The 11,055-nt window shown below is 38.1% G+C and overlaps 1 protein-coding gene across 1 annotated transcript in view; it reads left to right on the top strand.

Annotated features, from left to right (window-relative positions):
* Positions 1-217: 217 nt before the first annotated feature.
* Positions 218-11,055, top strand: part of LACTB2 (lactamase beta 2) — a 16,608-nt gene continuing 5,770 nt past the window's right edge. Inside the window, 5 exon segments of the mRNA XM_009634458.2 lie at positions 218-277; positions 279-402; positions 1,706-1,829; positions 4,106-4,284; positions 9,834-9,982. Of these exon segments, the coding sequence (XP_009632753.1) occupies positions 218-277; positions 279-402; positions 1,706-1,829; positions 4,106-4,284; positions 9,834-9,982 (636 nt within the window).

Genomic DNA, 11,055 nt, shown 5'->3' on the forward strand with positions numbered 1-11,055 from the left:
TTTATCCCCCCTTTGTAAATTGTTAATGCCACGAGGGTAGAATATTGTGGAGGGAAGAGATGGCGTCTGGAATATGGAGACATCCGTTATTACCACATTTCCATGCAATGTTGGGTTCTTTTTTTAACACTGTTTAACTGTCACATGAGCACTGCGAATCCTCTCACTGTTTGGTTTTTTTTTTTCCCCCGTCCTTTTTTTTTTTTTTTTTTGGTCCATGTGTAGAAGAGTCCTTATTGACACTGGGGAGCCAGCTACTCCTGAATATATTGGCTGGTTTAAAAAGGCATTTAAAGCAGGCACTGTCAGAGTTCAGCATCTCAATTCAAGAAATTTTAGTGACACACTGGCATCACGATCATACTGGTGGAATACCTGATATCTGCAAAAACATCCCTAATGGTAGGCCAACAATTTTGGATATTGTTGAAAATGTTAGATATGTGGCAAGAAAAAACTTTTACTGAGTGCTTCTGTGCAAATCAGCTGGATTATTCTTCTGGAATCTACATGTAATTTCATGATACTGTTGCAGTGTGTAGAATGACAGCAATGAATAATCTGAATATTTGTAGTTGTAGTACTGCAGTTTTTCTTCAATAACTGTGCATACCCTCATAGTGAGTTTTTCTTATGTGTGAATAACAAGAACCTAGATTACCATCATCAGTTTACATGATATTAAGAGATGTGAGAAAAGCTTGATACTCATTCCTTTCTACATTGACAGTAATGACAAACTGACCGTTATTTTCACTTGTATAAAAACAATAAATAATCTCTAAAAAAGAAACATGCATAACTGAGATTTCTTACATCAGACCATTAGTAATTGGTGACAAATTTCTAGGCCTCAGATCATGAGGGGGAAGAGGGTAGGGCAGTCAGTTTGCAGGTGAATTCTGATCTAAAGATATGTATTCCATGTTGATAAATAGTAAGAGACATTTTTGCTTTAGTATCTGGGAAGAGAGTAAACAGTACGGATCATGTGGTTCTTCTTAGCATCATTGGACTTTGTCACAAGCTTTGTCACAGGCTTTAACAGATCTTGTAAAGTTGCCAGGTGCTTATCTGCAAAGAAGCCTGGGAACTACTGAAAACAGCACGGGTGTCTTTGTGAGGATTTTGGTCTTGTCAGCCCATGAGCGTGGTTGTAAAGACTAGCAAAGGATATAAATACCTTTCTGGGTTGCTATCCGTAGCTGTTCCAGCCAAGGCATTCACAGTTCACACACAGTTCAGAACAACAGATGCTGAGGGAAGTTGCAGGTCAAAAAACCTCCATCCAGTGTTAGGCAAATGCTGAATGGTGCTTCTGTGAATCATAATGCACAACACGAGTGCAGAAATCTTAGTGGTGGTGTAGAAACTTGGGGGTTTTGGCTCTTGATGAGTCAAGAAAGAACATTCGTATAATATAATAATAATTACTGACATTTCTTTATTAGTTTCACTGGTGCTTTTTCTTCTTCAAAATTGCTGCTGGTGCAGAGGGTACAGTATTCAGATTCAGTGGCTTTCACTATTTGGTCTTTGTGGCTCTGGAATAAGGTTGCTTCATAAACATAAATTTACTGTACAGAATTTCTAGTTTTGTATCATACTGTGTAATAATTAACAGTACTTGTTCAAAAAGTAGCCTTTCTGTGGAATTAGCTTTGTTAGCGACAAATTCGAAACATAATTTTCTTTGCTTAAACAGACTCTGAATATCGCATCTGCAAGCTTCCTCGTGTCCCTCACTGTGAAGAAATAATAGAAGGAGGACATAAATATTTTTATCTTAAAGAGGGAGATGTGGTACAGACAGATGGAGCCACACTCAGGTAAACACCGATCTCTGAAAGTTTGCTGGACCACTTTTTTCTTCAGAATTCTGACACACATTTGTATCCTAACTTCTAATGACTGGCAATCCATACATCTAATCTTGTCGGCACTGACACATGTAGACTTCCTATCCCGATCCAGCAGGGTATGTTTATACAAAGAAATTGTTTTTATGAATGAGGATTATCAGGAATTAGCCTTTGGTTTTTGACCTCAGCAGAGAAATTAAGGACATTTCCCTTGAAAAATATTTCCTCTGGGAAAATCAAATAGGATTTTACATACTTTCTCATCACTCTTAGATAAGTAGCTTATTATTAAAGTTGATGACTTTGGGGGAAGTTTATGGTAGTCTGGATGTATTTTTTAGCATGCCTTTCTTTTTACTCTAAAAATATTTCCCAAGGAGACACTAAAACATTTAATACTTAAAATGCTAAATTTTAAACCTTTAACCTGTCAGATTCTTGTAGGATCCCAATCTCGGAGGGCTTCTTCCCCGAGAGCATATTGCCTGTCTTCTCAGCATGAATGAGTCTGAAACAGAAAGCCACTCTGCCTCACACAAACACACACACAAAATAAAAAGAGCTGACCATTCTGTTTCCAGAGTTCTTCCGTTAACAAGGCATTACTCTTCTAAGGACAAATTTTGCTTGCTTTCCTCAGTTTAGGTGTGAATTATATCCCACTTGTAGAATATGCTTGCTGGCTAATTGGAAGAAAAAATGTAAAAATGAAGGCTATATTTGACCAAAAGCATTTTATTTTGTTAGTGTAAAAAAAAGACCAAACAAAAACATGGAGAGTATTAGACTGAATATTGAAGACCTGTCACTTCCCTAAGTGGCCCACATTTGGACAAAATCAGTTTAGAGATGGAAAACAACTTCTTAAATTTGAATCCAAGTAAGACAGGGGTGGTACATTTTGAAGTTTGGGACAATGCAGCCAAACTTTATGCTTGGTTAAAACAGGTATTCTTTCACCTGGTTAATTCAGTAAGCACTTTAAGGATACTCTTAGGCCCACCACTGTTTCCAAAATAGCAGTATCTGCATGTTAAATTTTAGTTAGCAACCTTCAAGTTTTCAAGGTGTGCCAGGCAGTGTTCGGTTCTTTTCCTTTGTTTTTCCATGTTAGTGGTTGAGGTTCCTGGTAAAGTTTCATCAGGAACTGGAGGATGCCACTTCTTACAAAAAGGCAAGAAGCAACCCATCAGCTTGATTTTTATGTTGCCGCCACAGGGCAATGGCTTACCTACTTTCTGCTGAATTCAGTGTTTCCAAAGAGCTGGAAGTCATTGCATCAGATGGTGCTGTGCTTCAGGCCTCCCAGCCCTGCGCCGCTGCGGCGAGGTGCTGTTTAGCACTGCCCGGTACCCCATGCTTGGCACCAGCTCTGTCAGTTCCTGATCACTGCTTTGGTGCAGCTGCCGTGAAGAAGAAGATTCTGATGAATTTCAGCAGTGATGCTGGTCTGAGTGTGTACTTTCAGGTGGAATCAACCACAGCACGAGGCCTTCTGCCTTTCAAAAATAGTAGTGAAAGGACACTGCAGTGCAGCTCGTCAGGAGCTCAGGTTACTGTATACATATCAGCTGTCCGTTCACCCTTTGCCGCGTTCTAATTCAGTACTCATTCAAGCTGTGGGGTCCTAAATCCTTACCATTCAGATGTTTAATGACCTGCACACAGAACAGCTAAAAGACCATGATTCCTTGTTCTGTCTGACAGCTTGGCTCCACTGTGTCATGGGGCTTTGAGGGAAAAACAAATTTTGGGAGGCAGAACTTTATCTGGGTTGGGTCCAGAAGTTCATAGTTAATTTCTAAAAGAATTGGCAACATCATCCTTACCCTCTTTTGCGAAGTGCAAGGTGTATGTCAAGAACTTCACACATTTCAATCTGGAAATAACATGTCAATTCTTTTTTTTAAAGCTTCAGAGTAAAGCCCTCTATAACACAAATTCTACATGACTAGCCAGCTCCCTTTATGCACCATTATGATGATGTGTCATGTAAGTAAAAGCATGTTAGTGGTGATGATCTGTGTTCTCTATGTGGTATAAGAAAATGGACTGGGATTAGACAAAGTGATACCCTGTTTACATCAACATTTCAGCCTCTTCTGGTCTATTTTTTTCTGGTTCTTGTTGTTGGCTACTTTTTAAGTGTATGATTTTATCATTGTTTGTTTCTAGCTTCTGAAAATGAAGCATATATGCTGTGTGAAAACCTATGCTTTTTTGTTGTTGTTCTTTGTAAACAGAGTTTTATATACGCCTGGACACAGTGATGATCATATGGCCTTACATCTAGAAGAAGAAAATGCTGTATTTTCTGGTGACTGTATTTTAGGGGAAGGAACAACAGTAATTGAAGACCTGTATGATTACATGGAAACTTTGAGAAGGTTGTTACAAATGAAACTAGATTTAATATATCCAGGTAAGTGGTGCTATTTTTAACTACTCTCATTTACTATATAATTTTAAAATATCTCCTCTAAGAATTTTTGAACTCTTATTACAATCAAACACCATTACTAATGTAACAGTTCAAGTTCATTATTTAATATATGTCCAGTGCTAAGCTGAGATGACTTCATGGCGTGGTGGTTTGCAAGACTTGAAAATTTTTCAGTGATGGATATCTTTCCTTCTTGAGATTTCTCCATTTGAGGGTGAATCTTGTACTTCTGTGCCCAAAGCCTACAGAGGCCAGAATCCTTCACTGTTGGAATTGTACAGCAGATTTCATTTTCTTACACTACTCTATCCATGCAGCTTAATGTTACCCTGGAATTAAAAATAATAGTTGTACTTTTGGTCCTGCCAATGTGAGTAACCTAGTAATGGTTAGTAATGGTGAGAGAAATGTCTGTCCTTTGCAGCACAGATTAATCACAAATTCATCTTGGAAAGCTGCAGAACTGTCAAATGGCTGTCTTAGTTAATGACTTAGCTTAAATTTGAACAAGAGCCAAGAGGCCAAACATGATGTTCTAAAAATAAGTCGCCGATTCATTCACTCTGTGACTTTGCTTTCATTTTTTTCCTGTCTCCCCCGAACCTCAAGAATGCATTTACCTTTCATATAAACCACATGTCTATTTGACAAGACTGGATTTTAAGCATTCATTATGTAACTAAGCTTTAAGCTCCTCATTTGCTTTTTTCAGACCTACATCTCAGGGTTTTTTCTGACTTTTTCTGTTTCATCTTCTTCAACTTGTCATTCTGAGCAACTTGTGTCTACATTCTCAGTTCTGTCTTCCTCCATTAGCCATCTATGTTTAGCCTACATAACCAAATCTCTTTTGTGTTCATTCTTAAAATATGCTTCTTTTGAAGAAAGTGTGCTTTCAGTGCTTTAAGATCTAAGCATAAAAAAGCTATTTAAGAAAAATATCATTATAGATATCCTATGGATGTGGAGGCTGACATAGACAGAAACAGTGACTTGCTCATAGTTATTGACTTAACTACTGGGAAAACTAAGAATATTTTAGCCTCCAGAATCTCAATCTATTGATCAATCGGATGTTCTGCTTTCTTAAATATCTACAAAACACAGTCTGTTCCTCTAATTGAATTTCTGCCTTCCAAAACTCCATATATGCCAAATTCTATTGGGTTTATCAGTTTTATCAGTTGTATTTCACTCTCTCCTTAATCATTATTTAGCTAGATTACACATTCACCAGGGCTGAATATTTGTCCCTTTTATCAGTAACTGTTTCCTACACTGTTTTAAGTATGTTCATGCTGTACTTGCAATTAGGAAGTCAGGCAAATATTATGTGTTTTCAGTGATGACTAGCTAAGTATTGAGATGGTTTGGAACTAGCTTGCTTTCTTTATCCAAGGATCACAAAATGTATGGGCAGTCGTGTAAAAGATAACTTTTGAGAAATCAGAACAATTGTTTATACTATGTGCTACAGTAAAATGGGAACCATAGCAGAAGGTAGTTTGCTTTACCAATACACTGCATATAAGCTCAGTACTTTGCCTTTATTGCAGTTTTAGGTCTTCATAATTCTTGAACTGTTTCTCTGTTCTCCATCCATGCTTTAGCACTCTCATTGCAGCCTCAGAAGTAGACATAGGGGAGCATGAATTTTTGTAACAAGCTGACTGCTGGCTAGGTGTGAGTAGCTGAATTTTGCCAATCCTTCCCCTTCCATGTTTCTTTTTTAATTTAATGTGGAAATTACTTCAGACAGAATACTCATGACAGTCTATTTACAGCAAATAGTTGATGAGAATCCTTGGGACCAGAAAAGGGCGTTTTAAGTCAGCAGAGGGCTCCCAATCCTGTAATAATAAACTATGTTCCTTGATAATATAGAAAAAAATGGTACTGGAGCTATGAATCTGTGCAAGACTTCATGAGCCAATTATTTTCTTCTGTTTCATCCTTTGTGCCTTAATTTCTCACATGTAAAGTAAGAGTATATTACTTCACAGGGTGTTATGAGAATGAAAACTTACTGTTTCTGATCATCCGGGCTATACAGAGGTCTGAAATAATATGAAGCTGTCTGATATAAAGTCTGACTTATTGGAAAGATGGTCATATTTTGAGAGATCTATTGCACATGCTCAGAAACATTTTACATTTATGCAGGTATTAATTTACTTATTGGTGAAGTTAACTGTGTTGCTGTCCCTGAAAAATTATGGATGGGAAACATCCACATCTGGATTTAGTTCCAAGCTTTCTGACATCATTTTAATGTATGTATATGCATACACAATGGCTATGGATCAGATGATCTTATGGATATGAAATGCCTACAACTTTGCAAAGCGTGGGTTCCATTCCAGGTACTGACATTGGTCTTGTAGCCTAAGTCAATTAAATCACTTGGAAGAGCAGGGACTGGTTTTAAGACTGCCATGTGATTCCATGTGCAGGCCCTAATTTTGAATACTTCAACGTGACTTCTGTCATTAGAGAATGCAAGAGAATGGACAGTCACTGTTACAGTCTCTGCTCTTGTCATGGTTTAACCCAGCCACAGATGCTTCAAGGTGTACCCTCTCCGATGTGGACTTACCCTTGGGCCACAATCCTTTTAAAGGTATACCTGCTGTGGCACAGACATAACGATGGCCAGAGACACTTTAAGATATACCTGCTCTGGTGTGGACTTATTCACAGCCACACCACCGCTTCGGGGTGTCCTGCTCCTGCATGGACTCATCCCCAGGTCACAGTTCTTCAACTTGAGTTCACACCGGAGTTCCAGCCCGTCCACTACAGCAGCACAGAAACAGCAGTGATGCCCTGGCCATCAGCCAGCCCAGGTGCATCGCCATGGCTGTTATCAAAACGTTCCCAGGCACAGCAGAGTGAGATGATCAGCAGCTCAGCAAGCAGCAAGAGCGAATAGCAGCCACTAACGAGCACCAGACTCTAATATACAGTAAGGCAAGCAAGCCCCAGGGCAAGCACAGGAGCCTGTCAATTAATAGTTAAACAGCAATAACAGCTATAAATTTGATCTAGCACATTCCAATCAAACATGTCATTATCTCGAACCCTTCGAGCCCCACATTGGGCGCCAAAAGATGACTGTTGTGGTTTAACCCCAGCCAGCAACTCAGCACCACGCAGCTGCTCGCTCACTTCCCCCACAGTGGGATGGGGGAGAGAATCGGAAGAATAAAAGTGAGAAAACTCGTGGGTTGAGATAAAGACAGTTTAATACATAAAGCAAAAACTGCACGTGCAAGCAAAGCAAAGCAAGGAATTCATTCCCTACTTCCCATGGGCAGGCGGGTGTTCAGATATCTCCAGGAAAGCAGGGCTCCATCATGCATAACGGTGACTTGGGAAGCCAAATGCCATCACTCCAAATGTCCCCCCCCCTTCCTTCTTCTTTCCCCAGTTTATATACTGAGCATGACGTCGTGTGGTATGGAATAGCCCTTTGGTCAGTTGAGGTCAGCTGTCCCAGGTGTGTCCCCTCCCAGCTTTGTGTGCACCTGGCAGAGCTGAGAGCTGAGAAGTCCTTGACTAGACTAAGCACTACCCAGCAACAACTAAAAGATCAGTGTGTTACCAACATTTCTAGTACTAAATCCAAAACACAAGCAGTGTACCAGCTACTAGGAAGAAAACTAACTCTGTCCCGGCCGAAACCAGGACAGTTCTGTATATTTTAATGTGTTTTTTTCTAAATTTAAACTTTTGGTTTTATAAATGGTAACACATTAACTGGAGATACTGTTACATTTGCAATTTATTTTGTAAGGAATGATAAGCTTCAGATTAAATAAGTTTGAAATTACTAAACAGATGTGCATATGACAGTATAGTTTTATATTTACATGTTATATATCTTTTATTTATAATACTATCTTTACACAAGGTAAGCTTCAATGTATATTTAGTAATTTCAAATGTGCTGAAGTGACTGCATAAATTGAGATATGCATAAATATTTTGACTTGCTGAAGGATAGATTCCCTTGACACTTTTTTACTTCACAGATACCCAAAACATGAAAAATTAGTTGCTCTTTTTCTATAAGCTGCCTGTCCTCAGGCAAAATAAGCTCTAATTTAAAAAGCCTTAAAACTAAAAACCCATTTAGTCAGTTAACCCAAAAGTACCAGTAAAGAATATGATGATTTTTTAAAAATAGTCAGAGAACCTCAAAATAAACTGTTTTGGATGATAGCAAATAACTTATGAAAGAAAGCTGGTTTTTTTACAGTATTTTCTGTTCTACTCATTTTATAAATTACTTGGAGTTTAGACTGGTAGAGCTGGAAGTTGCTGCTGTGACTTCAGATGAGGTATACAGGCAAAGAAATAGGAAACCTTGCTAGGAAAAGCACGTGATGAATATTCATGCAAGTAAATTTCTCTATAGGTAAAAGATTAAGTTTAATTTCTGTGCATGTAACTCTCATGTCCAAAAAATATTTTCATTTCATCTGTCATTTTAGTGTGTCATGAGGCAGTACTTAATTTTTCCACAAAGGTTAGTGTTTTACCAATTAAGCCTTTTTCTAATTTGATGCAAAGACTTCTCAGTAAGTTGAACATTTCTGATCTGCTGCAGTAAGTCAAGGAAAAAACGTGTGTGTTGTTTATTAACCAGCCAGACAAAAAGTGATCCACATATAAGCTTCCTTGTGCATCACTTATTCCTGCCCTGACATGTTCAGTTTGGTTCACTGATTTATCTTCTATTAATTTTTTTGACCATAGAATCATAGAATGTTTTGGGTTGGAAGGGACCCCCAGAGTTCATCTAGTCCAACCCCCCTGCAGTGAGCACCATACTTATGGAAGTATGTTCATAGGGAAATAAAGTACAGTTGTGTGAGTGAGTTTTGAAGATCTGTCCTGGAAAATTTGTCTGTCATAATTAAAGACGTTACTTCTCCTGCCTCTGCATTTGCTAGATAGCCCCACAACAGGGCAGTAGCACATGAGTCCTTTGCCTCAGCCACTGCTGTTCAAAGACTAGTATCAGTTTAAATCATCAGTATCAATATCCTTTGGGGAGAGTGAGACAGGCAGACAGAGGTGATGTAATAATCTGAACCTCATCTTTAAAATCTGTTCAGCAGTGGACTCCTTTCCTTTTTTTTTTTTTTTTAATAGCCTCAAATAGTCTGTCCTTGCTTTCCTTATTCCAGCTGAAGTATTCCCTTTCTCCATTCAGACTTTGCAGATCCTAATTCTTCTTTTCCATCTTAATGTTTTTCAATTGCAGACTCTGATGTAGACATTCAAACTTAATTTTGGCCTATTTATATGAAAAACAAACAAAAAAACAAACCAAAAAACATTCAAGAGTATCTTACAATTTAATATCAAGGATACTCTGACAGGGTGGTATGTACAGGTGCTGCTCTCTTCTTTCAAATTTTAAGTTTACCAGAGTTTACATAAGAATGATTCAATTATTCAATAGCATACTTAATTCCAAATTTAAGTAATAGCACTCTGCTACATGTGTTTTGATTTAGGTCATGGCCCAGTAGTACGTGATGCAAATGCTACAATCCAAGGCTACATTTCTCACCGAACTGCACGTGAACAGCAAATTCTAAATGTTTTACAGAAGAATGCTGGAAAATCATACACATCCTCGGAGCTTGTAAAGATAGTATACAAGGTAATTGTTGGTTAGAAGTTTTTAGATCGAACTAAAGAAAATTGAGGTTATGTTCAGAAAGTTGCATGTAATAGTTTAGGTATTTGAGTGAAGATTGAGATGACTTTTTAAAAGAGGGACAAAAAAAAAGAAAAGATTTCTGCTTGTTCAGAATCCGTATAGGACCCTGCATTTAAATTGTATTGTTTGAGCAGTTCATTGGAGTGGGGCCCAGGTGATTCTTACGAACTTCTTATTTCACTATCTAGATGGTCCTAAGCACTGTTTCATAGAACCAAGCAAAGATAAAGTTTTTGTAGTGCTTGATTCCAAGTGAAAGGTATGAGATGACTGTTAACTTTTGATTTGTCAAAGTGTGTTTGGAGTCTCCTTAAAGATTGGTTAAAACTTCTGGTTCCTGATTCTGCAGGAGGGTGCAGGTGAACTGCAGTTTCACAGAGATGGATATTGCACTCAGAAGTTAGGTAGCTTGCATGTGTCATTAGACAGGCATAAGAGTACTTTTTCAGTATTTCATCGTTCTTCCCATAACCTCAGTAATCTGTACATGTGGTATGGGGGTTGCCTCTCCTAGCACGTAGAGATAAAAGAGATACAGCATTTGCTTCAGAGGAAGATGTTGAAGTTGCCAATGGCTGTGGTTTGTGAACAGGTCTGTAACAGCTTCACAACTCATTTTTCATGCTTCTGCTGTTCCCCAGTTTCCAAAAGAATGACAATGTCACATAGAATGTTTTGGGTGGCTGTTCAGCTCCTGCAGTTTTCCTGCCTGAACAACTACATCTTTTAAGTATACAGCCATTCACATGCTTCTGTAAATCACAAACCACTTGTCCTGTCACTCTATAAGAATTTTTTCAGTACTACTTAAAGCTTTCTTATTAAAAAAAAAAGTATAATCTTTCAAAGCTTTTTAAAGATTCACAATTTATTGACCTAGTTTTCTAGTGAGTTTTCCTGCCAGACTCATGTTATTTGGAGAACTTTTTCATTTTCAAAAAGAAGGCTTTACTTTTAGGAAGATAGTGCTGGAGAGGGGAAATTTGAGAAATGTTACTGTTTTTTACCTAATG

Source organism: Egretta garzetta, unplaced genomic scaffold (genome assembly GCF_000687185.1).
Source record: "Egretta garzetta isolate BGI_Z169 unplaced genomic scaffold, ASM68718v1 scaffold251, whole genome shotgun sequence".
Lineage (NCBI taxonomy): Eukaryota > Metazoa > Chordata > Aves > Pelecaniformes > Ardeidae > Egretta > Egretta garzetta.